This window comes from Sesamum indicum, linkage group LG12 (genome assembly GCF_026168435.1).
Source record: "Sesamum indicum cultivar Baizhima isolate 11 linkage group LG12, ASM2616843v1, whole genome shotgun sequence".
Lineage (NCBI taxonomy): Eukaryota > Viridiplantae > Streptophyta > Magnoliopsida > Lamiales > Pedaliaceae > Sesamum > Sesamum indicum.
This window is the reverse complement of record NC_142668.1, coordinates 12,802,278-12,828,645: the sequence shown is the minus strand read 5'-3', so window position 1 is coordinate 12,828,645 and position 26,368 is coordinate 12,802,278. Positions and strand designations below refer to the sequence as shown.

The 26,368-nt window shown below is 37.8% G+C and overlaps 5 protein-coding genes across 20 annotated transcripts; 4 read left to right on the top strand and 1 right to left on the bottom strand.

The window, feature by feature from the left end:
• Positions 1–121: 121 nt before the first annotated feature.
• On the top strand, positions 122–1,422 carry LOC105174822 (protein NDR1-like). Its single transcript, XM_011097032.3, has one exon. It carries the CDS (start codon positions 679–681, stop codon positions 1,309–1,311), a length of 633 nt encoding a protein of 210 aa, XP_011095334.2. The 5' UTR covers positions 122–678; the 3' UTR covers positions 1,312–1,422.
• A 691-nt stretch (positions 1,423–2,113) lies between these two features.
• Positions 2,114–7,825, bottom strand: LOC105174817 (F-box protein At1g30790). Of its 4 annotated transcripts, none has more exons than XM_011097016.3 (5): positions 7,523–7,825; positions 5,189–5,372; positions 3,086–4,341; positions 2,770–2,806; positions 2,114–2,424 (listed from the first exon to the last, which is right to left on the bottom strand). In XM_011097016.3, the coding sequence occupies exons 3-4, from the start codon at positions 4,266–4,268 to the stop codon at positions 2,781–2,783; spliced, it is 1,209 nt and encodes a 402-aa protein (XP_011095318.2). In that variant the 5' UTR covers positions 4,269–4,341; positions 5,189–5,372; positions 7,523–7,825; the 3' UTR covers positions 2,114–2,424; positions 2,770–2,780. The 4 variants fall into 4 exon arrangements, with proteins under 4 accessions (XP_011095318.2, XP_088732299.1, XP_011095320.2 ...); XM_088876173.1 differs by having other exon boundaries at positions 5,192–5,372; XM_011097018.3 differs by having other exon boundaries at positions 7,529–7,825.
• A 100-nt stretch (positions 7,826–7,925) lies between these two features.
• On the top strand, positions 7,926–10,190 carry LOC105174818 (polycomb group protein FIE1-like). 11 transcript variants are annotated; one of them, XM_088876176.1, is made up of 6 exons: positions 7,926–8,218; positions 8,446–8,510; positions 8,575–8,728; positions 9,011–9,091; positions 9,229–9,321; positions 9,742–10,190. In XM_088876176.1, exons 2-6 carry the CDS (start codon positions 8,503–8,505, stop codon positions 9,877–9,879), a joined length of 474 nt encoding a protein of 157 aa, XP_088732302.1. In that variant the 5' UTR covers positions 7,926–8,218; positions 8,446–8,502; the 3' UTR covers positions 9,880–10,190. The 11 variants fall into 11 exon arrangements, 8 of the variants coding, with proteins under 8 accessions (XP_088732302.1, XP_088732303.1, XP_088732301.1 ...); XM_088876177.1 differs by having other exon boundaries at positions 9,666–10,190; XM_088876175.1 differs by having other exon boundaries at positions 7,928–8,218; positions 9,739–10,190.
• A 3,332-nt stretch (positions 10,191–13,522) lies between these two features.
• LOC105174820 (polycomb group protein FIE1) lies at positions 13,523–17,617 on the top strand. Of its 3 annotated transcripts, none has more exons than XM_011097029.3 (13): positions 13,523–13,838; positions 14,065–14,130; positions 14,226–14,348; positions 14,631–14,711; positions 14,849–14,941; positions 15,075–15,150; positions 15,852–15,931; positions 16,045–16,116; positions 16,461–16,520; positions 16,651–16,747; positions 16,986–17,042; positions 17,141–17,200; positions 17,288–17,617. In XM_011097029.3, the coding sequence occupies exons 1-12, from the start codon at positions 13,662–13,664 to the stop codon at positions 17,176–17,178; spliced, it is 1,020 nt and encodes a 339-aa protein (XP_011095331.1). In that variant the 5' UTR covers positions 13,523–13,661; the 3' UTR covers positions 17,179–17,200; positions 17,288–17,617. The 3 variants fall into 3 exon arrangements, with proteins under 3 accessions (XP_011095331.1, XP_011095329.1, XP_011095328.1); XM_011097026.3 differs by having other exon boundaries at positions 13,526–13,838; positions 16,979–17,042; XM_011097027.3 differs by lacking the exon at positions 14,631–14,711 and having other exon boundaries at positions 13,524–13,838; positions 16,979–17,042.
• Positions 17,618–19,038: 1,421 nt separating this feature from the next.
• On the top strand, positions 19,039–25,861 carry LOC105174815 (autophagy-related protein 18f). The gene is given in 8 exon segments (XM_020698327.2): positions 19,039–20,003; positions 22,397–22,861; positions 22,947–23,375; positions 23,716–23,952; positions 24,034–24,864; positions 24,962–25,128; positions 25,381–25,631; positions 25,634–25,861. Coding segments are annotated over 8 exon segments (2,673 nt in total). The 5' UTR covers positions 19,039–19,790; the 3' UTR covers positions 25,714–25,861.
• Positions 25,862–26,368: the final 507 nt, after the last annotated feature.

Here is a 26,368-nt window from a genome sequence, read left to right as displayed (position 1 = left end):
CTTAGTTAACTAATGCAAAAAGTTCATTTTGTCCCTTGCCGCAATCTCTCGGTTAAGCATGCAGTTAATACTTAGGCTAATATCTTAGCATGCTCAGAGGACATATGGAGGCCTCCCCGAAGTCGCCCATCATCCTTTTTCTTTCTGGGAAGAGAGCCCTTATGCGTTTGTGAGTTTGAAACACGAACTTGAAGCAAGCAGTGGAGTGCAGAAATGATAATGACTCTCTGCTTACAAGGCAAAACACGATGAAGCAAACAATGATTGTGTTCAACGTCTGCAAGGCTGAATATTCTACCCTTACAGAGTAGCCACTTTTCTGGAAATGTTAATTTCAGTCTGCAACGACTCATTCTGTTTTCTTTAATAAGTTCAATGACTCATTGTTAATAGTAAGGTAATAATTCCAATTTAAACCATTAAAAAGTCCATCTCGAATGTGACTTAGGAGCTTAGCAGCTGGCCAAAAGAGGACCCCATAGTGCAAGTTCCTATAAAAAAGAGTGATATTCCAATGATTTGGCCCCTCCCCGAAGTTTATTTCTCTCAAACGAGTCAAGATCAATCCACCTACATATGTATGTATACACGCACGTATATATAAGTTAATAATCAATCCATCTCTGTCTCTTTCCATCCATCGTTCCTAGTAGAAGAAGGCGTTTCTTCGGCGGAGGCATGCCGGAAGGCGGCGGCGGATGTTGCAGATGCTGCTGCAGCTTCATATTTACGTCCGGCCTCACCGCCCTCTTCATGTGGCTAAGCCTACGCACCTCCAAACCCACTTGCTCCATCCAAGACTTTTATATTCCTGCCCTCAACAGATCCGATAATTCCACTGCCACCAGGAACAACCACACCATACGTTTCGATCTCAAGCTCGACAACGGCATGAAAGACAAAGGCGTACACTATGCTAACATCAGCTTGACCTTTTTCTACAACTCTACCCTCCCCATCGCCAACTTCACCGTGCCGGAGTTCTACCAAGGACACAACAAAAACACTCACCGGCAAGCCTTGGTGGACGCCAGTGGCCTGCCGTGGGCGGACGCGCGTGACGCCGTTGCCAACGGTTCGACGGTGAGTTTCAGGGTGAGATTGGCTACCAGGGTGAAGTTTAAGATCATGGTTTGGTACACGAAGAGGCACAGCTTAGTGGTAGGTAGTGATGTGGTGGTCAACGACTCGGGGCAGAAGGTCAACCGGAAAGGGATTAAACTAAAGTCCGGGGCCCCGGATCCGGCTACCCAATGGGTGCGGCTGCTCTCATTTCTCATTTTCACTTTCTTGATCATTTTATTCTTGTAAAACAATGAGATCTTCTTTGGTATTATTTTCAATTGTATACTAATTTAAATTGTAAGATTATATTTGACGAGATTTTATTTGTGGAATATGATCATAAGTTGTATTCTGTTACTTATTTTCATATAAAAATTATTACAAAATATCTTGTCCTTTTATAGAAAAATTATCACAAAATATTTAATCCAAATACATTATTGTCATTTCATTGTATCTCAAGATATTTTAATTTAAAAATAATATTTATTTTTTCATACAGAAAGTTATTACCAAACATCATAATCGAAATATCTTGTCCTTGAGTAGAAAAACTATTCCAAAATTGAGCTATGGAACAATACGTCCCATGAAATATTAATCCCATGAAGTACATAACTAAAAGTGCAACACTTTTTATTTTATAGGATCAAAAGTAGAATATTGATTTTTCAAATTGTTGAAAACCAACTTTCACGGCAGAAAAAGTGATTTTCATCCAAAAATGAAGGTCTAATAGGCATATTCAATGTTTTCTATTCCCATTAAACTAAATATGTTAAAAAAGTACTGCACCTCCTTTTTTATATTGTAGAACTAAAAGCGCAAATCCTAAGATAATTAACTCAAAACGTACTAATTCAAGCATATTTTATTTTTACACATACAAAAACAAAACTCACTCCAAGTGCAAAATTTGATTATCGGTTAATTGAACATCGTCCCAAGAATTAATCAATTATTGCACACACACCAGACAAACGAACAAAATGAGCTAGATAACTATTTTCATTTGTCATCATAACTTCCATATAGAAAAAAGAGGAGAGAGAGAGAAACAGGTCCAGAATCCTTCTCATAAAACAAGCAGAAATTAGCAGATGTAGTAGAAATCCTTAAGCAAAACCAAACCTCTCAGACTTAGAATCTGTAGAGAAATAACTTCGGAAATCCTTAAATCCTTATTACTACTACATCAAGAAAAGAAAGGGATACTATAAACCAACTGTTTCATCAGCCAGCCCAGACACCGACAACCTGAGCGCCAACGCAGCCCAAATATAAGTAGTTCAAGCCCTACATCTTCCTCCAACCGACCCAAGCCCATCAGCCATTCACCAACATCAATCTTCACTGCACCTGTATAGGCAACACAGACATAAAAGTGAAAAGCTTTGTAATTCTCCACACTCCCAAGTACATATCAAACTGGAAGTTCACTGTTTAGAAAAAAGGATCAGAACTTGATAAAGAAAAGGCAGCTGCAGTTTTTTTACCTCTCTAAATCATAAATTGTTCGTTATGAACTTCTATATGTTCTATTATGTTATGTGAATAGAACACAGTAGGCAAAAGAGCGTGCAAGCAATTAGATGGAAAAACGACTGATGAAGAAGAAGAAAATAAACCGCAAGTCATAGATAGAAAGATCTTCACATAAACAATGTGAGGCAAAATAGTATGATAGTTGAAATAGTAGTTTACCAGAAGTTGTGCTACTCAGTATCATTGGTTGCATCACCTACATAGAACATGAAAAGAATAATTAGTCAATAACCGATAAGCTCCACGTTCCATGCATCAGAATCACTGATCTCTCATCTGATGCTAGTACATTGAATCAGCTTAAGAGGTTGCTCTTAGGTTTTAAGATGAACAAATTCTTGTGGAGTAGGAGACTGGAAGCATATGAGAAAATTGCAACTTGGGTTTTGTTCAAATACAGAGACTCTTTAGCACCACAGACAAAAATCAAACTTTTGCATATAACTATAGAGTTAAGAAAAATTAAATGGCTTACATCTCAAAAGGCTTTCAGTATACCGAAATGCAACAGGTTCAGAGCTTCCCATCCGGAACCTACGACGAATAGGGGTCCTCCAAGTCCAGTCAGCCAAGTTCAGGAAGTGGAAGCCAAAGGATGTGCCAAAACCAGGCTTCATAATAAAGAGCAATTCATTTTCTATGGAAACTATTGAGTTGATGCCCTCAAGAAAACCATCTATCTGAAGTTCAGCACACCCTTCAAGAACCCAAGTTGATTCACTGGGGTCTATCAATGACCATATATCCACATAAGTTTCATCATCATCCACACACACAAGTGCCAAACGACCTTCATAGTCAACCAAGAATGTAAATATGTTGAATTCATCTGGGTCATCCGGACCCCCTGGTAGCTCAACTCTAGTGATGGTGTTATTCATATCAATGGAAAGAATGTAATCAGGCACCTCACGGTCTTCTTTTGACCAGACCAACCAGTACATCCTTCCTCCAGCACATGCATGAGTTGGGAATGAGGGGCAAGCAGGGTTAGCTACAGGACCTTGCACAACATCAGGAATGCTTCTCCAATCTCCACCTTCAGGTGTATAAATTTCACACTTGCAAGTACTGACTTCAGATCCAGATGCAGCAGAAACAAAACGCAAGATTTGGTATTTGTTTGTATCTGGATCAAAGACTACTCCAATTGATGGAGTTTCAGCACATGGGCTACCTTTGGGAACCTCTAGTACTTCCCGAGTGGCAGGATTGCAGATTTGGATGTCCAAGTCTTCTGTTCCCACTGATTTAGTGCAACATAATAGACCATTGAAGCAAGAGATCAATTGTAAAGAGCTGCTCCGGTCAAGATTAGGAAAGGTCAAATAAGGTCTGATTCTTCCACTTCTGTCCATCACATACGGCTTGCTAAGTCTTCCACTTCTTTCCATCAAGTACAGCTTGCTACGGCCCCCAGAGTTGTTACCACAAACATACAAAATTAGCTTTGGTGTTTTCGGGAAAGAGCTAAATTGCAGCTGAGCAAATTGTTGGTTACGTATCAGCTTATTCCAAAACTTAGAGACTACTTTAAACTTTAGCACAGAAGTCACTGGAAGTTTCGAGAGGATAGTTGCCATAATGCCTTCAATGTACCCTATGTTAGGGTCATCATCACAACTCAATCGAACCTGGTTACCTCCACCCTGAGACATGATAACGTTTTTCCTTTTTTCTCAGGAGAGCAAAGCACCTCAAGGTAAATTGCCTGCCTATTAATGATTTGATCTGCAAAATGTAGTGATCAGTTAATGGTTCATGCACTAGATGCCATTATTCAGGTATATTAACAAATTCAAACTTAACAGCACTAACAATTCCATAGCTCTCTTTACCATTTTTGTAAGGTCAGATAACAGACAGACTCCACTCAAATTACAGTATGAAAAATCTTTTGAGGAGCTTAAGGCACTAACTTGACAATGGGAAGTGACAAATTAAAGGAGGAACAAGTAAACCCGGCCACCATGTATATTTTTAAACTTGTCATTGATGCTTCTTTTCAAACAATTCCCTACCTTTTAAGCCACATTCAAGGTCAAATAGACAGCATTTATGATAATTCCACACGCTATTCCCCACTTATAACAAACTAGTTAATTGTTCCTCCTGATAACAAGAAGCAAGCCACCCTGAAATGGCATACCCCAACTTTCCGCTACCACCCTTTCATTTATTTGCAGATCGTCTTCATTCTAGTTTTTCCTTATCAGATCAGGCATCAATCAATGTATGGGTAAGAGAAAATTCACAAATGACAAATGATTTATGGATCTTTGAAGAAGAACGAAAAAATAATACAAAAGAAGCAACCAATTCCTTGATTAACACCAATCGATAACATGGTGTTCTAGAAACCAATTGAAAGTTATACAACACAAAAATTGACTAACATATAAACCATAGAACTGCAGGCATCCTGGTGAAAAGTGAAGCAGTAATCAAAAGGAAAAATTGATATGAAATAAAAGATTGTACCAAAAAAGAATTCAAAAGATCTATACGTAACCATGGACTAATAATAACACAAGAATGGAAAAAAAAGGAAAAGAGAGAAAAAAAAATGAAGAACTACCACGTGAAATTATGTAACGGCAGCCCGCTCGTCTTTGTCAGTCGTGGCGGTGGATGGTGTAAAATGAGACTAAAGAAGATATAAACCCTCAGCGAAGTCTTAAATAGTGTTTGGCAACAGCCACAGCCAGTTGGATACGAGTAACGGTTGTGTTTGCAAGCGGCTCAATGAGGCTTGCCCAAACCTAGTCCAAAAATTATAAATCCTATAATTACTGAACTTCTTGCTGGCCCACATTTCAAGCCCATATGAGAGCAAGGTGGTGCACAAAATAATTTGAATAAATAAAATTCAGGATTATTAAATCAAACATTTTATTATTCATCCAATGTAGCAAACAAACTATCAAGAAGGTTCAGAAATTATCAATTATTTCAAGGCACTGTTAAATCAAGCAAAAGCTCAGTCCATTAATTTTCAAACAAAACCTTGATATTAAAAACCTTTGCCACATTGATCACAATTACCATGTTCCGATATCCAGAGATCCTAACCAAGCCCATCGAATTGGTTTTCATCATCAGTAATCCAGTTGCTGTATACCTAGGAAAAGTTGGTTTGCATTTGAATTTGTACCTTTTCATGCCAATCAAGACTCTATACAACCGTCAATGTAGTCCAATATTAAGTAGATTTACAACGGACATTAGCTGAGGTAACTAATGAGTTGACAAATGGAGAAATTCAGCTAAAGAATAAAATCTTGCTGTCTAAAAATCTGAATAGACTACTATAGAAAGTTGGTTTAAGTGCTCCAATTGTTCAAAAGAAAATGATAACCAATTGGTTCTTATTAATCTCCGATACCAAGAGCGTATCAGAATTTGGCCACAAAATTTAAGTCTAGTGAATCACAAATTGCCCAATAAGAAGGCCTAAAGTTTAGAACGTTTGTTCCTCCATAGCAAATTCAGAAACAATATTGCTTGCTTCCAATTATTAACAAAACATTCAATAATTGTAATGCACAAGTAAAGGAAATTATAGAGCTCCAAGGGATATTCATCTCCTTTAAGATGTAGAAAATAAATAGAGGCCCTTACAACTCAAGCCGTTAGTGTTTGCATGTCTAAAAATGGAAACCAATTGTGCTCAATTATATCGAAATTTTACCACCAACATCATGTTTAAACATGTATGGAGAAAAAAAATTGCAAACACTTCCAGATTCATACTGATTATTGACATGAACAAAAAAGGAGCTGAGCAAATGGAGAATTTTGCCAAAACTTATCCCTTATCCCTCAGCAGTATGCAGGATGTGTTCTGCAACTATGAGTTGGTTCAAGCACACTACTCATCAGCCAAAAACTATGAAATTATTAACACGAATTGTCTTAGAAACCAAGAAGCAGAGTTTAGTTAAGCACAAAATACAGAACTTTAAACATCCAAGGTTCCTTTTTGTCTCTTTCCTAGTCACGTACTTATTAGCAAATTCTACTTCCAAGGAAACAAACAAAATATCTCAGTTTAAAAGAGGCTGTGGTGATCATAAGAACTAACGCTTGAGATTGCCTTTTACCCTAATTAACCTAAAACTTCAAATATATATAGATATAGATATTTGTGAACTGGGGATTCTACAATCTGTTAACTGTAAAACTCTTTGTCTAAGTGACAAACAATTTTTAAAGTTTGATAAGCTTCCCATCCTCCAGGACAAGGGAGATTGAGCAAATTGGTATCACTTAATAGCAAAAATTCTCTGCTCTTAGGAATCACCTAAGTTCTTTGTTAGAGAAAAACCCATTTCCATAATCTTCCAACATCCAAACCTTGGAAAAGGTTGGTAAATCAACGTATGTCGTCTTCTTCCGCCCAGCAGAGGTGCATGACAGATTGACAGAAGACAGCTAGCACATAAAGGTCCCAAAAAAAATCAGGAATGACACAAGCAACAATATCACCCCAATTTGGCATCTATGGTCGACTAAAAATTCACCACTTCCCATTAAATCCTCCTGAAAAGAACAGTTTACAACTTTATGGATCCTATCCTTCCCCCAAGATTCTGATCCTTTCCAACAATACACACATTCATATGAACCCGTAACAGAAGAACAACAACTTAATTACTCTATTCCAGTCAATCTTTAAAGATGTATCATCTAGGCCTACCTCCAGAGCAACGTCCATTCCTTTTCTCCAAATAGTCTAATCTACCAAGCTTCACAAACCAAGGTTCCTTTTTCCCCAGATTTTCATACTTATCAATAACATAAACAGACATGCATACAACCCCGTATAAAATCAAATTCGTACTTCAACGCACTATTTCCACCAAATCTCAAAAGGGTTTCACGGAAACAAGTTAATAAAGTGAAAACTCACCCGTACATCAGTTGCGCAACCAACAAAAGCCAATTCTTCATGTAATTGCATCCCCTTCCGCTGCATGGTACACCTCGGAGAAGACAATGGTATAATTGAGGCAGCAATTGAGTTTCCAGCACATAATGAGACTGATCTCTCAAAGGGACAGGATTTGTTGAACCACAAGCGCATTACGAGAAAATTTAACGTCGTAAATCTTGCAACCTGTTTTCCGGAAAGCGAACTGTGTTTTTGATTCTTGAAGCTGTTTATGAGTTCCGGGGTCATGGCGTATCGGACCCCTTTGGGTTGGGCCATTTTAGGGAAGCCCACTTAATATAAGTCCGTTTTCAAATAGCGGAGTCGCATTCGTAAACCAGCGATTTTTTTTTCCATTACGCGATCTCAGTCAAGAATGCTGGTACAGCGCTAGACTGAGACATCCTCGGCTTTCAAACGCAAGTAAAAAGTAAAACCACTGCTGTGACTGAATCTCGGCAGTGAAGGGCATAAGGAGCGGTGGTGTAAATCTGCTCCGGTGGGGGGAATGGCAATGATTCCGTTGGGCTGCGAGCCGGTGGTGGGATCACTAACGCCGTCGCAGAAGCGGGAGTCAACAGACTACAGGAAGGCAAACGCCCTATTTACGCCGTGGTTTTTAACTTCATCGACTCCCGTTACTTCAACGCCTTCGCCACCGCCGGTGGAAATCGCGTAGGTGCTCGTGTTCCTCTTTGTGATATTTTCTACTTACTATGTATCGTCCAATTCTTGATATAAATGATAAAGATTGATCTTTTTTACTTCCGCTGCTCAAACAACACTTCTGGAGCTTTCTTGCCTGTGTTCGTTTTGTGTTTTTCCTTTGTTCGTTTTAGTGTATTTTGTCAATGGGGAGGGTTTTTGTTATAAACTCGTTCTATACTTTTGGTATTTCTTAGGTGACGGTATACCAGTGCCTAGAAGGTGGTGTTATAGCTGTGCTGCAGTCCTAATTGATGAAGATGTAAGAAATTTTAGTTCCTAATGACTAGCTTGAGTTTTTAATAGTGACACGTATTCTCAGGCAGCATCTGTTTTTCCAATTGCGGTGTGGATCAGAAAGATGAATCCTTTTACACTGTCAGTTGGGCTTGCAATATTGATGGAACTCCATTCTTGGTGGCTGGAGGACTTAATGGGATTATTCGTGTTATTGATACTGGCAGTGAGAAGATATACAAGGTATTCTTTTTGTCCGAAAGCTAAGTATTGGGCTTTTGGGTACTTCCATCATATACTATCATATTGAAACCCAAAGAACACAAGTAGAGTAGAATAATGAAATATGCAACAAGCACCATTTTGATTGTATATGATGCTTTGTTCTAACTTGTTTTGTGTGTCATTGTCTGTCTGGAGTATATATGCTTCATTTTTTCAGTGGAAGTTGTTCTGGGAACAACTCCGACTTTATCAAAAAAGAGTTAATTAATTTTTCATTTCCTCCTATTGTTACGTTTGCAGAGTTTTGTTGGTCATGGAGATTCAATAAATGAAATTCGGACTCAGCCACTGAAACCATCCCTTGTTGTGTCAGCAAGCAAAGTAAGTGCTTCAAAAAGTGATCCCTGTTGTGTGTGCTTAATGTGATTAACCAATTTACAAATATGATTTGACATATTAATGACTACTTTGTTGGTATTCACTTGCATGGAACTTGCTTAACAATAAAATGTCGTCAGGATGAATCTGTACGCCTGTGGAATATTCATACAGGGATATGCATCTTGGTATTTACTGGTGCTGGTGGGCATCGCAATGAAGTCCTTAGTGTGGTATGTGAACGCCATGTTGAACTTAATTCCTTTATGCTCTCTCTGTTTCTTTGTTCATTTTTTCGGAATATGGTGGTTCTGTGTTGAATTGGCCTATGAGCATCTTACTTTTCATGGGTTATGGATGCCTTAGGACCATAGTAGTTAGTGGCGCACGGCGCACAATGGCGCCAAGGGCTCCTAGAGCCATGGCGCACGGCGCGGCGCGCGCCTTTTAGAAGGTTGGCGCAAATATAACAAATAATCTATATATTTATATAATTAGTATTAAATGCGTTATATATATATAATATTTATATTGTATTTATAAGAATCTAAACAATAGTTACTTCATCATCTTTAAGCGTGCTGCATGCAGTTTTGAGTTTCATGATTTTTGGCAAAAATCTACTATAAAGTCATGTGAAGTGTGAACAGCAGCAGCAGGACAAGATGCTTGTAAGTTATATGGAAGAGAAGAAGAGAACTAGAGAAGAAGTAAGAAGAAGATGGGTTGGCACTTGGCACATGAAGAACCGAAGAAGAGAAGAGAGAACTGAAGAGTCATGTGAGAACTGAAGAGCATGGAAGAACTGAAGAGTCAAATTCCTTTTTTTAATTAGGGTTTACCTTTTCCTTTTTAATTTCATGGGCCTGGGCGAGCTGCCTAGCTAGCAGCCCACTGCCCAGGCCCCTTCAGATGGCGCGCGCCTGGGGAATGCCGAAATGGCGCCTAGGCGCGCGCTACGGCGACACCATATAGAAGGGCATCACCATGGACGCCGTATGGCGCGAGGGCTGCGCCTCGGCGCGTGGCGCGCTATTAACTACACTGACTCAAATTACAGTATGAAAAACCTTTTGAGGAGCTTAAGGCACTAACTTGACTATAGGAAGTGACAAATTAAAGGAGGAACAAGTAAACCCGGCCACCATGTATATTTTTAAACTTGTCATTGATGCTTCTTTTCAAACAATTCCCTACCTTTTAAGCCACATTCAAGGTCAAATAGACATTATTTATGATAGTTCCACACGCTATTCCCCACTTATAACAAACTAGTTAATTGTTCCTCCGGATAACAAGAAGCAAGCCACCCTGAAATGGCATTCTAGTTTTTCCTTATCAGATCAGGCATCAATCGATGTATGGGTAAGAGAAAATTCACAAATGACAAATGATTTATGGATCTTTGAAGAAGAACGAAAAAATAATACAAAAGAAGCAACCAATTCCATGATAACACCAATCGATAACATAGTGTTCTAGAAGCCAAATTGAAAGTTATAAAACACAGAAATTGACTAACATATAAACCATAGAACTGTAGGCATCATGGTGAAAAGTCAAGCAGTAATCAAAACGAAAAATTGATATGAAATAAAAGATTGTACCAAAAAAGTATTCAAAAGATCTATACGTAACCATGGACTAATAATAACACAATAATGGGAAAAAAAAATAAAGAGAGAGAGAGAAAAAAAAGGAACTACCACGTGAAGTTATGTAACGGCCGCCCGCTCGTCTTTGTCAGTCGTGTCGGTGGATGGTGTGAAATGAGACTAAAGAATAAACCCTCAACGAAGTCTTAAATAGTGTTTGGCAACAGCTACAGCCAGTTGGATACGAGTAACGGTTGTGTTTGCAAGCGGCTCAATGAGGCTTGCCCAAACATAGTCCAAAAATTACAAATCCTATAATTACTGAACTTCTTGCTGGCCCACATTCCAAGGCCGTATGAGGGCAAGGTGGTGCACAAAATAATTTGAATAAATAAAATTCAGGATTATTAAATCAAACATTTTATTATTCCTCCAATGTAGCAAACAAACTATCAAGAAGGTTCAGAAATTATCAATTATTTCAAGGCACTGTTAAATCAAGCAAAAGCTCAGTCCATTAATTTTCAAACAGAACCTTGATATTAAAAACCTTTGCCACATTGATCACAATTACCATGTTCCGATATCCAGAGATCCTAACCAAGCCCATCGAATTGGTTGTCATCGTCAGTAATCCAGTTGCTGTATACCTAGGAAAAGTTGGTTTGCATTTGAATTTGTACCTTTTCATGCCAATCAAGACTCTATACAACCGTCAATGTAGTCCAATATTAAGTAGATTTACAAGGGACATTAGCTGAGGTAACTAATGAGTTGACAAATGGAGAAATTCAGTTAAAGAATAAAATTTTGCTGTCTAAAAATCTGAATAGACTACTATAGAAAGTTGGTTTAAGTGCTCCAATTGTTCAAAAGAAAATGATAACCAATTGGTTCTTATTAATCTCCGATACCAAGAGCGTATCAGAATTTGGCCACAAATTTAAGTCTAGTGAATCACAAATTGCCCAATAAGAAGGCCTAAAGTTTAGAACGTTTTGTCCTCCATAGCAAATTCAGAAACAATATTGCTTGCTTCCAATTATTAACAAAACATTCAATAATTGTAATGCACAAGTAAAGGAAATTATAGAGCTCCAAGGGATATTCATCTCCTTTAAGATGTAGAAAATAAATAGAGGCCCTTACAACTCAAGCCGCTAGTGTTTGCATGTCTAAAAATGGAAACCAATTGTGCTCAATTATATCGAAATTTTACCACCAACATCATGTTTACATGTATGGAGAAAAAAAATTGCAAACACTTCCAGATTCATACTGATTGTTGACATGAACAAAAAAGGAGCTGAGCAAATGGAGAAATTTGCCAAAACTTATCCCTTATCCCTCAGCAGTATGCAGGATGTGTTCTGCAACTGTGAGTTGGTTCAAGCACACTACTCACAGCCAAAAACTATGAAATTATTAATACGAATTGTCTTAGAAATCAAGAAGCAGAGTTTAGTTAAGCACAAAATACACAACTTTAAACATCCAAGTTTCCTTTTTTGTCTCTTTCCTAGTGACGTACTTATTAGCAAATTCTACTTCCAAGGAAACAAACAAAATATCTCAGTTTAAAAGAGGCTGTGGTGGTCATAAGAACTAACGCTTGAGATTGCCTTTTACCCTAATTAACCAAAAACTTAAAATATATATAGATATAGATATTTGTGAACTGGGGATTCTACAATCTGTTAACTGTAAAATGCTTTGTCTAAGTGACAAACAATTTTTAAAGTTTGATAAGCTTCCCATCCTCCAGGACAAGGGAGATTGAGCAAATTGGTATCACTTAATAGCAAAAATTCTCTGCTCTTAAGAATCACCTAAGTTCTTTGTTAGAGAAAAACCCATTTCCATAATCTTCCAAAATCTAAACCTTGGAAAAGGTTGGTAAATCAACGTATGTCGTCTTCTTCCGCCCAGCAGAGGTGCATGACAGATTGACAGAAGACAGCTAGCACATAAAGGTCCCAAAAAAAATCAGGAATGACACAAGCAACAATATCACCCCAATTTGGCATCTATGGTCGACTAAAAATTCGCCACTTCCCATTAAATCCTCCTGAAAAGAACAGTTTACAACTTTATGGATCCTATCCTTCCCCCAAGATTCTGATCCTTTCCAACAATACACACATTCATATGAACCCGCAACAGAAGAACAACAACTTAATTACTCTATTCCAGTCAATCTTTAAAGATGTATCATCTAGGCCTGCCTCCAGAGCAACGTCCATTCCTTCTCTCCAAATAGTCTAATCTACCAAGCTTCACAAACCAAGGTTCCTTTTTCCCCAGATTTTCATACTTGTCAATAACATAAACAGACATGCATACAACCCCGTATAAAATCAAATTCAATCTTCAACGCACTATTTCCACCAAATCTCAAAAGGGTTTCACGGAAACAAGTTAATAAAGTGAAAACTCGCCCGTACATCAGTTGCGCAACCAACAAAAGCCAATTCTTCATGTAATTGCATCCCCTTCCGCTGCATGGTACACCTCGGAGAAGACAATGGTATAATTGAGGCAGCAATTGAGTTTCCAGCACATAATGAGACTGATCTCTCAAAGGGACAGGATTTGTAGAACCAGAAGCGCATTACGAGAAAATTTAACGTCGTAAATCTTGCAACCTGGTTTCCGGAAAGCAAACTGTGTTTTTGATTCTTGAAGCTGTTTATGAGTTCCGGGGTCATGGCGTATCGGACCCCAACTAACTGTTGGGGTGAATTTCTTAATAGGCCCGTAAAACTTTGGGTTGGGCCAATTTAGGGAAGCCCACTTAATATAAGTCCGTTTTCAAATAGCGGAGTCGCATTTGAAAACCAGCGATTTCTTTTTCCATTACACGATCTCAGTCAAGAATGCTGGTACAGCGCTAGTAAAAAGTAAAACCACTGCTGTGACTGAATCTCGGCAGTGAAGGGCATACGGAACGGTGGTGTAAATCTGCTCCGGTGGGGGGAATGGCAAAGATTCCGTTGGGCTGCGAGCCGGTGGTGGGTTCACTAACGCCGTCGAAGAAGCGGGAGTATAGAGTGACCAACAGACTACAGGAAGGCAAACGCCCTATTTACGCCGTGGTTTTTAACTTCATCGACTCCCGTTACTTCAACGCCTTCGCCACCGCCGGTGGAAATCGCGTAGGTGCTCGTGTTCCTCTTTGTGATATTTTCTACTTACTATGTATCGTCCAATTCTTGATATAAATGAAAAAGATTGATCTTTTTACTTCCGCTGCTCAAAAAACACTTCTGGAGCTTTCTTGCCTGTGTTCTTTTCGTTTCTTTCCTTTGTTCGTTTTAGTGTATTTTGTCAAAGGGGAGGGTTTTTGTTATAAACTCGTTTTATACTTTTGGTATGTCTTAGGTGACAGTATACCAGTGCCTAGAAGGTGGTGTTATAGCTGTGCTGCAGTCCTACATTGATGAAGATGTAAGAAATTTTAGTTCCTAATGACTAGCTTGAGTTTTTAATAGTGACACGTATTCTCAGGCAGCATCTGTTTTTCCAATTGCTGTGTAGATCAGAAAGATGAATCCTTTTACACTGTCAGTTGGGCTTGCAATATTGATGGAACTCCATTCTTGGTGGCTGGAGGACTTAATGGGATTATTCGTGTTATTGATACTGGCAGTGAGAAGATATACAAGGTATTCTTTTTGTCCGAAAGCTAAGTATTGGGCTTTTGGGTACTTCCATCATATATTATCATATTGAAACCCAAAGAACACAAGTAGAGTAGAATAATGAAATATGCAACAAGCACCATTTTGATTGTATATGATGCTTTGTTCTAACTTGTTTTGCGTGTCATTGTCTGTCTGGAGTATATATGCTTCATTTTTTCAGTGGAAGTTGTTCTGGGAACAAATCTGACTTTATCAAAAAAGAGTTAATTAATTTTTCATTTCCTCCTATTGTTACGTTTGCAGAGTTTTGTTGGTCATGGAGATTCAATAAATGAAATTCGGACTCAGCCACTGAAACCATCCCTTGTTGTGTCAGCAAGCAAAGTAAGTGCTTCAAAAAGTGATCCCTGTTGTGTGTGCTTAATGTGATTAACCAATTTACAAATATGATTTGACATATTAATGACTACTTTGTTGGTATTCACTTGCATGGAACTTGCTTAACAATAAAATGTCGTCAGGATGAATCTGTACGCCTGTGGAATATTCATACAGGGATATGCATCTTGATATTTGCTGGTGCTGGTGGGCATCGCAATGAAGTCCTTAGTGTGGTATGTGAACGCCATGTTGAACTTAATTCCTTTATGCTCTCTCTGTTTCTTTGTTCATTTTTTCGGAATATGGTGGTTCTGTGTTGAATTGGCCTATGAGCATCTTACTTTTCATGGGTTATGGATGCCTTAGGACTTCCATCCTTCTGACATATACCGTATTGCAAGCTGTGGAATGGATAACACTGTCAAGATCTGGTCAATGAAAGGTAGAGTGGTCGGTCCTATCTTGTTGTTCTACCTTTTCAATACTACATCTGGCCTACAAGCATGACAAATGCAATATGTTTCAGAGGGGTTTTTTATGATTGTTTGCTGATATGTAGCTCCTGTTCATCCAACTGATATTACAAGTTCATTGTTTTTTTTTTGTTCCTTCAAACTATACTATATAATTATAATATATTTACCTCTGCTGGTAACCCCAAACGATGATCGTTGAAAGTTACACAATTGATCAGTTTTCACTCTTATGATAACTGGAAATTGAGATTAATGTACTTTTGTTTTCTATCCATCGTATTTTCAGTAGTCAGAATTCTTTCTCCTATTTGCCTCTCTATCAAACCTTTTGAGTCTTAAATATGACTAGTTCTTACATTATTATTTGTGCTGCAAAGTTGTTGATGTTTTTATTATTTTTGCCCTCTTTTTACTGACAAAAGAAATAACTTACAAGTGTGGATAGTGCATATTGTTGTTAGTACTGTTGATATAATATTTTGCTTGAATTTATACTATAAATCTATGTTCAGCAGGTGCTTTTTTTTCTTCTTAAACAGATTCATAATATATGAACAATTGCCTTTGGAGTTGTTTAAACTGAATGTAAAGTAGTTAGCCTGTTATTTGGACAACATGAGTCCTGTGCGTCAGTTGATATGGACTGATATATACTGATCTTTTGCAGAGTTTTGGACATACGTAGAGAAATCATTTACTTGGACAGATCTTCCTTCCAAGTTCCCAACAAAATATGTGCAGTTCCCAGTTAGTCATAGCTTTTCTTTTGTTTCTCCAATTTTCTTATTCCTCACATGGCAGGGATTGTTTAGGTAAAATGTCAACCATTGTCGTGAACCATCTCTCTATTATTTTGTCAGGTATTTATTGCATCAGTACATACAAATTACGTTGACTGCAACCGGTGGATTGGTGATTTCATACTCTCTAAGGTGAAGTAGCATAATCTTCTCTACAGATTTTTTGTTTTAATGGAATTTTCCTCGTCTAAATGGTATTGTTATCACTTATTTTGGGTAAAATTGTCGGTATTTCCAGTTGCAAGATCTATACTTCAAGAAGTATGTAACATTTGCACTGACTTTTAGGGTGTCTGTCCTGGGGGCATTCTACTTTAAAGTTACACTGCAATAAAATGAAGGAGACTACTTTTATCAGGGTTCCTAAGAGGCATAAACAGGATTTTTGTCAATGAAATTTTTGAGGCACAGTCCGTCCTAATGCCTTGCTGTCCTACTTTTCTGGAAGTTAGCAATAATTGTTTTTGTATTTGCAGAGTGTTGATAATGAACTTGTATTATGGGAACCGAAGATGAAAGAACAATCTCCTGGAGAGGTTAGCCTGAACTTTTTAATCTCAACTGACAATTTTTTATGTATTATGCTTACTTTTCTCAAGGAATAGTTTTATTCTTAGATGGCATGATCACTGACAACAAGCAAAATATATATATACTTTTTTTCAGGGCACAGTTGACATTCTTCAAAAATATCCTGTCCCAGAATGTGATATTTGGTTTATCAAGTTTTCCTGCGATTTCCATTACAAGGCAGCAGCAGTAGGTAAACCCCATCATTATCAAGTACCATATGTGCATTATCATACTCTGATTGGTGCCACAGTTTCAGTGTCAAAGAATGTATACACAGTAAATTTTCTTTCTACCTGAAGATTCCACATTGAGTTTTTGTAATAGACTTCTGATTATCAATCCACTGCGGAATAAACCGCCTCAAAAACCAAATCTACAACTTATCCATGATCTCATTTTCTTTCAATTTGGTGATGTCTAGGGAACAGGGAGGGGAAGATATACGTGTGGGAAGTGCAATCCAGCCCTCCGGTTCTCGTTGCAAGGTCTGTCTCCATCCTTGCTCTGCACCAGTCACATTTTTTCCTTAGTTTCTATTCCTTTACCTGCTTCTGTCAGCTTAATTATGTAAATGGCATTTCAGATTATCTCATGTTCAGTCGAAATCTCCAATTAGATTGACCGCCATGTCCTTTGACGGAAGGTAAAAACCCCCAAAGCACACATGTATTTTTCTCCACTTCCTACATAATTCCTGGAGCATATAATTACTGTTATCTATATGCCACAGCACCATCCTCTGCTGCTGTGAAGACGGAACAATATGGCGGTGGGACGTGGTAGCAAGTTCCTGAACTTCTTCAACAGCAATCAATGGTAGAAAGTAGTGGCTCTGCTTTCATCCACGCTGAACAAGCTGCGGAACTAAACTTGACTGATTAACCACCAAAACCATGCCAATTATTGCAGATATCTGTGCTTGGCGAATGTACTTTTGTTTTTCTGTGTGTATCTAATTGAAAACTTTTATGTTTGTTTTCTGTTAACCTTTTTGAGTCTCCTGTATTAAAAGCTCTCAAATCTATTTTTTTTTTTTTCATTTAGACCAAAACATTTTGTATATCTTATTCTGGGAACAGACTAACAGTCTCATTTGGAAAATCCACTGGCAAAAATGATTATTTCCACAGTTGAAATGACTGAAAATTGAAGAGCAGAATATGCTGATGGGAAAAGAGTATAAAAACTGTGCACTTGAGCAATTGTACAATTATACTATTGATTTTTTCTTTAATAATTAAAACTTTGAAGTTGTGGTTTTCACAACAATAATTCTGAATATTCATGTAACAAAATTTTCAAGTAAGCGTTATGTATGTACATGCTTAAATAGCTATTTTGAATTTTATTTTGTCATGTAATAGTTATTTAAATTTAGACAAGTGTATGATTATTTATCTTTATTCAAAAAACTCACCAGATCTTTTTCGATAATTTAGTTAAAAGATTCACTCAATTTTTTAGATAAATTTAGGTAAACGTTCGGGTTTTTAGACTTGTTAATCACTTTAATTTTATATCCTTTATAATTTATTATGTTAGAATTCAATAATAAATCTTTTATAATATGAAATTATCCAAATAAAGTTTGTGAATGTTTTATTAGAGGTCCAAAAATTCTAATGTGTTGCAGTTGGTCTGTATTATTTGTGTATACAAAACAAAGTATGAAACAATCAATTTTTATCCCAACAGTAAAAGAGTCATAACGTTCTACACTTCCATTTCTACTCGCTCTTCGGGAAATTCACGTCGCCAAATCACCACAGAAACCGCGGGTACTCACCACTTCATTGTGCGGGATTGAGAGCGGATAACTCGGTAAAAAGATAATTGTAAAATTTGAATTACTATTTTGAATTTTTACCGACATGGATTTGAAGGTGGTGGGCGAGAACAAAGGGAAAAACGTACGCCGTTGTCTTCTGTTTTCACTTTTCACCTCCTCATTGGAAAATCAAAATTAAAATTGTTAATTAATTGATTTATTTTAATTAATTATTATTAAAGTAATTGTTTATTTTGAATGTTTTATTAGAGGTCCAAAAATTCTAATGTGATGCAGTTAGTCTGTATTATTTGTATATACAAAATAAAGTACGAAACAATCAACTTTTATCCCAACAGTAAAAGAGTCATAACGCCCTACACTTCTATTTCCACTCGCTCTTTGAGAAATCCACGTGGCCAAATCACCACAGAAACCGCGGGTACTTATACTTTTCTATTGTGCTGGATTGAGTGTGGATAACTCGGTAAAAAGGTAACTGTAAAATTTGAATTACTATTTTGAATTTTTACTGACATGGGTTTGAAGGTGGTGGGCGAAAACAAAGGGAAAAACGTGCTCCGTTGTCTTATGTTTTCACTGTTCACTTTTCACCTCCTCTGGTTGGAAAATCAAAATTAAAATTGTTAATTAATTGATTTATTTTTAATTAATTATTATTAAAGTAATTTGTTTCTTCACCTACATGCATCATTATCAGATTGCTTCAAATCTCCCTCTTTCTCTCTCTAAACCTATACATACACAATACATACGTTTACCTTTCTCTCTCTACACTGAGCAATCATAAGTCTCACGGATTCCTCGAACCCTAACAATTTAATTCAGTTAGGACTCTTTGGGAATTTGTTTATTCAGTTTGTGTGTATTCTTTGTTTGATTGATTGCTGATACTTTGTATAAATTCTTTTATTTTTACTTATTTGTCAAGGACTTCTTTTGAAGTTAGGTTTCTGGTCTTTTTGGTATATGATATAGGCAGAGATAGATACCCTAAAAATACATGCAACAGAGGAGTTTTTTTAGGAATTTTTCTTCTTCTGTATTATATTTAGGATTCATGTTATCAGAATCTGCGGGGGGGAAAACAAAGAACCCACTCAGTTTTTACTTCTTGATTAAAGGTTGTCCTTTTTTCTGGTGGTGTGATTAATGTGAGAAAGTAAAGAAGCAGAAGACGACGGCTTAGCAAGTGTAATCGAACCGTTTTTTTGTTGGAACTTGCATGGTTTTAGATGGTGCTGTGAGTTGTAAGCTAAAGGATGTGGACACCTGTAAGCTGAAGGCTTTCATCTTACCCGGGGCAAGTTACAAGTATTTCTATATAGAGGACAAGTTTTGCGGGGGTTATGTTCTCTAGGGAGGCGAAAGGTGTGAGCAGCTGTGTGCGGTGTGTTTTGGTGGTTGCTACGGAGGGTCTTTGCTTTGGTTTCTTTGCTCGGGGATGAGGAATGGTGGTACTGGTGGGGATGGTGGAGCTCTTGTGCCACGGCCGGGGAAGGGCAATAATGGGATCATTCCGAATTCGTTTAAGGCTCTTTCCAGTTACCTGAAGATTGTCTCATCTGGTGCCTCGACAGTTGCTTCCACTGTGAGGTCTGCTGCATCTGCGGCCTCGGCAGTTGTGGAGAGGGATACTGAAACTAAACATGATCAGGTGAGAATCTAGAAGTTTATCTTTCCGCCTTCTCCTGTATTCTTGATATATATAAATTAGTGACTCTTAATATGGTACATCTAGAATTGAGTTCATGATCTACTGAATTTTGTTGCTGCATGCAAGTCTAGGGTTGAGTGGAAAGCCTTTGCGCTCCAACTTGGAAAAGTTGGTTCTTGGGAGGTTAAGTTACAACAGTTAGTATCATTGCTACTAGTAATAATGTTATTGCTTTTAGATATTCTTTTTTAGATGAATATTGCATCATGCAGGTGGAATACATAGCATCACTGTTTACTAGGTAGATTTTCTCTAGTTTGTTTCTATCTCCTCAAATATTTCCTTTGTAGCTGAGGAGCTGTTGCCACCAGTGGATTCTGCATGCAGCCTTGGGATGTAATTATAGCTAAATTTGAGGGTATTCAGAGGGAGAAAAGTGATATCTCTCTGTATGCGAGTTTTAGGTGTAGAGTTGTGATTACATTTGTTAGATTGCAAATGCTAGGACTCCAGCAGACCTTATGGGATATGAATCTTTTTCTCAAAACTAAACTAGTTATCTCTGAAAATAATGAGGTTGCATTTGTTCCACAGAAATGGTTTAGTTAATATGAAATATTCTTGCCATCTCAATTTGATTTGCAGGTTGAGCTACCTGTATTTGTTTTATATAGGTCAACTATACCTTACAGGTCTTTGTGCCTCAAGTGAGGAAGTGTTTGTCGCCACCTTCTTCTTGGTACATGACGTAGTTTTCCAGTATCTGTAGTCATTATCAAAATATTAGGTACTTCTTGTGTCGGTTCGGACGGACCTTGGGATTACAGGATAGAGGTACTTATGGCAACTGGATGTTTTAGCACTAGAAGAACTTATTCAATTAATTTGGTTATGTCCGCATATCGGCTGGTTGAACAATGTATTTACTTTAACAATGTTGTTTGGAACTTACTGGTTTTGTTCCTCTAGTCCATTAAGTAGCTGTTTCTGCATTTTGATTGGTTGGACGATTTTTGTCGTTAACTCTTGTTTTTCAGCATGTGTGTACTTTCCCCATTATGTTGAGGGTTTTTATACAGGATTGAGAATCATTCTATTCTAAGCAAAAATGAAAATTTGTGCACTTAAATGCTTGTTTCACAATTAGTGAAGCATATTTATCGGAAAAAAGCTGTGACATATTAGTTTTAGTAATTAAATAGTTTTTGAACATTAGATTATGAGTTTCCTGTCAAATCAATTCTTGTCAGTGCCTTACTCATAGCTTCATCAGTTATATTGTCACAACTCTAATCAATAATGCTGGATATTTATGCTTTAGCCGAACAGTTAATTTGCGAGGAGCATTGCTCCCTGAGAATCAGTCAGGTAGACTATCTGTGCATTATTCCTCCTCTATAAACTCGCCCAGGATCTTTCAATTTTTTCCTGGCTAATAATGGGCTTGGTACCCCCTAGGTATATCTATAATTTGCACTCTTATTGAACAACATCTTAGTTCCAATTTTGGTTGCTCCTTATCTAGTGTGCTATATTTTAAAATCTTTGATTCACACATAAAGCCATTATATATATTATTAATTCTTTGTTTTAATACAGACAGTATTCAAGCACACATTGGGTGCTCAAATAACTAGTCTGGGAGAAACTATTAGAGTAATTAGCTGTGACATTGATATGACAACTTATGAATTGCATTGGTTGAGCTGGTTTTTTCTATCTTTCTTCTAGTCTTTATCTTTCTAATCACATTATCACCTAGTTTTTCAAAAAATTGCTTCATTTACTTATTGTTTTTAAACTAAATTAACAAAAAAACCTATCAATACTTGAACTTAGAGACAAAGTAAAAGCGTGACTGGATATGAGTAAATGTTTTCAAAGTTTTAAGCAAATTTCATGTGTGACTGTTTGACTAGGCTTTATACTGAAACTTAAGGCAAGTCGCAAATGGCCTTGAAGTGCACATCCTGAAATTTATGCTTTCGTGCAATCCCCTGCAAATTGTCTCTTGTTTAATTACCTTTAGGCCATTCATATTTTCCTGCACAAAAGGCCTTCTGTGCTTAGAAGTGGACACTCTTTTTACTCTTGGTCTAACAGTCATTTTAAAAATCATGTTTTACCAAACCTTGGTTAATCGCCAGATTGAGTTTTGTTTTAGGATTTTGGTGAGAAGTTTGGTTTGATTTTAGTGACTGCTTCTCAGTGATTGTTGAAGATTACGTTTTAAGATGATTGCAAGTGACTACTTTGCACTGTAAAACCGCACTGGAGTTGGCTATTGCTGCTTGCGAGCACTTTTCCTTTCTTTTTGGCCTGGCATTTAGAATCAATGTATCTGATATTTGCTTCTTAGAGGTTACTCAATTATATTCATCTATCTTCCAAAGGTATCCTGGGCTGGATTTGACAAAGTAGAGCTTGAAGGAGGCATCACACGGCAGGTACTCTTGCTGGGGTTCAGTTATGGGTTTCAGGTCTGGGATGTTGAAGTTGCTGACAATGTGTACAACATAGTCTCCAGGCATGATGGTGCAGTTTCCTTTATGCAAATGTTACCAAAACCCATGGTTTCAAAGCAATCTGTTGATAAGTTTGCAGACCGTCACCCGTTGCTGATTATTTGTGCTGATGCATCTTTCTCTGGAGGTAATAACATTCAGGAGGGATCTGGTATTCCTTGTAATGGGTCCACCCAACAATGCCAAGAGTCTCTTGATCGTAGTTGTGTGCCTACTTTAGTTTGGTTTTATTCCTTGAGATCTCAATCATATGTACATCTATTAAGATTTCGATCAGTTGTCCATTTAGTCCGATGTAGCTCCCGTGTTGTTGCTGTATTACAATCATCTCAGGTATGTTAACTTTGCTTAAAATCTATTTTAAGCTGCAAATTGTTTATTTATCTTGTTGGGGTCCAGTGATAAACTTGTTCTGCAGATACATTGTTTTGATGCTGCTTCGTTAGAGAGAGAGTATACGGTCCTTACAAATCCTGTCGCTACAGGATCTTATGGACCAGGAAGTATAGGCTTTGGGCCCTTGGCTGTGGGCCCCAGGTGGATGGCTTATAGTGGGAGTCAAGTTGTCATTTCGAATTCTGGGCGTGTGAGTCCACAACGTCTTGACCCCTCCGCTAGCTTTCCTTGTCCCAGTTCACGTGGAAATCTCGTTGCACATTATGCTAAAGAGTCAAGCAAGCAACTGGCTGCTGGTATTGTGACTTTAGGGGACATGGGGTGTAAGAAGCTATCAAGGTATTACTCCGAGTTATTAACTGAAGGCAGCAACTGTCAGTCAGGGGCTACACATGGTAAAGTACATGGTGTTGCCAATGGACATTTGATAGATGCAGACAGCGTTGGAATGGTATGTTGTTTTCTTCAGAAGTGTTTGTCTATCTTATGGCTAGTAGAAACCAGTTATTCTATTTTCCTTAGACTGTTGCTCTTCCCATCAAAGTAACTGCTTTGTAATTCTTTGTGCCCATCATGACTATGATTTACTGAGCTTGGACATATTTGTTTCTCAACTTTATTGTAATGGGCCAAGAGATGTGAAATATCTAATTACTGAGTTATGCCATTTCTAGTGTTGGTTGGAGTCCATTTGTGCCATGAGTTTTTCTTGCTTCACGCTGTATTGCTCTTTGTGCACTTTGGTTTGATGTTTTGTTGAGCTTATTTTTGTGGGCACGACAATCTGTCAGGTCATTGTCAGAGACATTGTTGGCAAAACTGTGATTGCACAGTTTAGGGCTCATAAAAGTCCCATTCTATTATTGTGCTTTGATCCCAGTGGTACCCTCTTGGTGACGGCTTCAGTTCAAGGACACACTGTAAATGTTTTCCGAATAATGCCTGAACTTTCAGGAGGCTCGTCTGGAGCTACCTCTAGACCTTCTTATGTCCATCTTTACAGACTGCAACGTGGTTTCACAAATGCTGTAAGATCATAACTTTGTTTTTTTCTTGATTTTAACCTCTTTATAGGTGAATAAGAAATTATTGTGGTAATGCTTTCACAGGTTATCCAGGATGTAAGTTTTAGCAGTGATAGCCAATGGATTATGGTAAGTTCGTTAAGAGGGACAAGTCACCTTTTTGCTATTGCTCTGTCTGGGGGATTGGTTAGTTTCCAGTCCAGTGATGCTTGCGTTAGTCCCAGAAACAGTGGATCCATCTTCATGGCAAAGCCTGCAGGTTGGGGATCACCAAATTCAGGATTACAAATACTGACTCAACAGAGTATCTGTGCATCTGGCCCTCCAGTTACTCTCTCTGCAGTCACCCGAATAAAGAATGGAAGTAATGGTTGGCGAAACACTGTAATTGGTGCTGCAGCAGCTGCAACTGGGCGGATGAGTTCTCTCTCTGGTGTGATTACATCAGTGTTCTGCAACTGTAAAGGCAATGATATTTGTGCGGATAACAATTCTATGAAGAGAAACTACTACTTGCTTGTTTTCTCACCAGCTGGTTGTGTGACACAGTATGCTCTGCGTATTTCTCCTGCTTATAACGGATCGATGTCTTTTCCTGGAGCAAGTGCCACTTGTGAATTTGGTATCGAGGGCAATGCAAGAATAATGGTGGAGTCAATTCAAAAGTGGAATATTTGTCAAAAGCAAAATGGCAGGGAACGAGAAAATAATGTGGACTTGTATGCAGAAAATGGAAATTCAGATTGCAATAAAGTATATCCTGAAAGCATGAAACAGGAAAATAATGTATTTTTGGACATTTTGAGTACAAGAACGAAAGAAAAGATTTCTATTGAAGAAAAGAATCAAATGTATATATCTGAAGCTGAGCTGCATATGCATCAGAACCAAAATCCACTATGGGCTAGATCAGAGGTATTTCATGATTGCTGATAAGTTGAGATAACTTTCTGCATGTTGTGCAATCTTTTTTTACGAGTGAAATTTTAATGTTGTTACTATATTTGGGCAGATATATTTCCAATCTATGCTGACTGATGGCTCTAATATGGACGAAGAAGGTGCTTGTAATGGAGAGACTGAAATTGAGAGAGTCCCGATCCGTATGCTTGAAGCAAGGTCCAAGGACTTGGTTCCAGTTTTTGATTATATTCATGCTCCCAAATATCAATGGGGAAGGTATATTCAATTTCATATGAGTGTTGCTTATAATTGGAAATTCATGCTGTTTATCATGAAATTATCTTCTACGAGAGGTTGGCATTGTGTTTACCAGACACTGTCCCACTCGCTTTTCTTTATTTTGCTCTGCGTGGTGAGCTGAATGGATGTCTTAATATGGTTTCTTTTATGTTTTGTTGTAATTTGTACTTTCAAAATTTAATTTTTGTCTAGTGAAAATTCATAAATCATCATGTTCCTCTCTTTTAGGACATCTGCTATGAAAGACAACAATAATGAGCAGTTTGAGTATCAGGGGTCTGATGCATCTGGGAATGGCAGGCTTGCCTCCATATCCAATGGTGTTACCATAGTGAATGAATCTAACAACAGTTCTAACGAACCAGGACAGGATGGTGTTTTGCTGTCCACGGAAACAAGTGGGGGCTTTGTGAATACTAAAGATTCCCCAGTGGAAAACGCTCAGCTTGAGGCTGTAAATACTAGAGAACTCTGTGATAGTTGAGCCAACTTAGTCATGTACATAATAGAGATGGCGTGAAAATGGAGAAACAATTTGCAGAGCATGATAGATTTGGTTGAAGGTAATTTCTTAGAGGGCCCTGGTCTAAAAATTCTGTTAGTAGAAGCCTTCCATATTCATTGTGCTCCTCTATTGGTTTGTTTCATTGCCGTGATTATAATATATTTTCAGTTGAATAATTGTGAAATGAAGAAATATTTGGTTCAACTGCTGTCGAGCTAAACTTAATATGACTTGGTGGTAGAATAACTACAAACAAGAATTTATACTTGATATGGTAAGTTGGTAATGATGCCAACAAGCACTGCTGGACTGTGTTTATTCATTATCTGCAAACTGTAAGCTTGCTTCGGTGCTTTGTGCATTGAGTGTTTATGGCACTGGAATACGAGCTAACATGTTCATTTGATTCTCTTCCTTTAACCATTATGCTGAAGTCTCTGCCGAGAAATGTGGGTTAAGGATGATCGTATTACAGGCCTTGCTCGGCTTCAAATCAGAGTAATGTCTTATGTTTTATGTCTGGCAGGTGTGAAGTTCCATATGTAGTGGAGTGAGAATGAGAGGCTTTGGATTACAAGGGGAAGTGTTTATTCATAGCTCTGGTGTTGAATTCTTTTCTGTGCTTGTAAATAAATCCTCGGATTATAATCCAAGCTTCAATATGTAAATACTAATTCCATCATTGCGCAGTATGTTGCCTTCTTTGTTGTT

What these genes read in the sequence shown, in the direction of transcription:
- LOC105174822 (XM_011097032.3), top strand. Translation starts at nt 679, where the DNA reads ATGCCGGAAGGCGGCGGCGGATGTTGCAGATGCTGCTGCAGCTTCATA.
- LOC105174817 (XM_011097016.3), bottom strand. Translation starts at nt 4,268, where the DNA reads ATGTCTCAGGGTGGAGGTAACCAGGTTCGATTGAGTTGTGATGATGAC. An exon ending in TACTGAAAGCCTTTTGAGAT is followed by an intron (nt 2,807 to 3,085) that starts GTAAGCCATTTA and finishes TGTTCTATGTAG; the next exon opens with GTGATGCAACCAATGATACT.
- LOC105174818 (XM_088876174.1), top strand. An exon ending in TTGTTGTGTCAGCAAGCAAA is followed by an intron (nt 9,092 to 9,228) that starts GTAAGTGCTTCA and finishes AAATGTCGTCAG; the next exon opens with GATGAATCTGTACGCCTGTG. An exon ending in GCAATGAAGTCCTTAGTGTG is followed by an intron (nt 9,322 to 9,729) that starts GTATGTGAACGC and finishes AGTCATGTGAAG; the next exon opens with TGTGAACAGCAGCAGCAGGA.
- LOC105174820 (XM_011097026.3), top strand. Translation starts at nt 13,662, where the DNA reads ATGGCAAAGATTCCGTTGGGCTGCGAGCCGGTGGTGGGTTCACTAACG. An exon ending in TTACAAGGCAGCAGCAGTAG is followed by an intron (nt 16,748 to 16,978) that starts GTAAACCCCATC and finishes GGTGATGTCTAG; the next exon opens with GGAACAGGGAGGGGAAGATA. An exon ending in GCCATGTCCTTTGACGGAAG is followed by an intron (nt 17,201 to 17,287) that starts GTAAAAACCCCC and finishes TATATGCCACAG; the next exon opens with CACCATCCTCTGCTGCTGTG.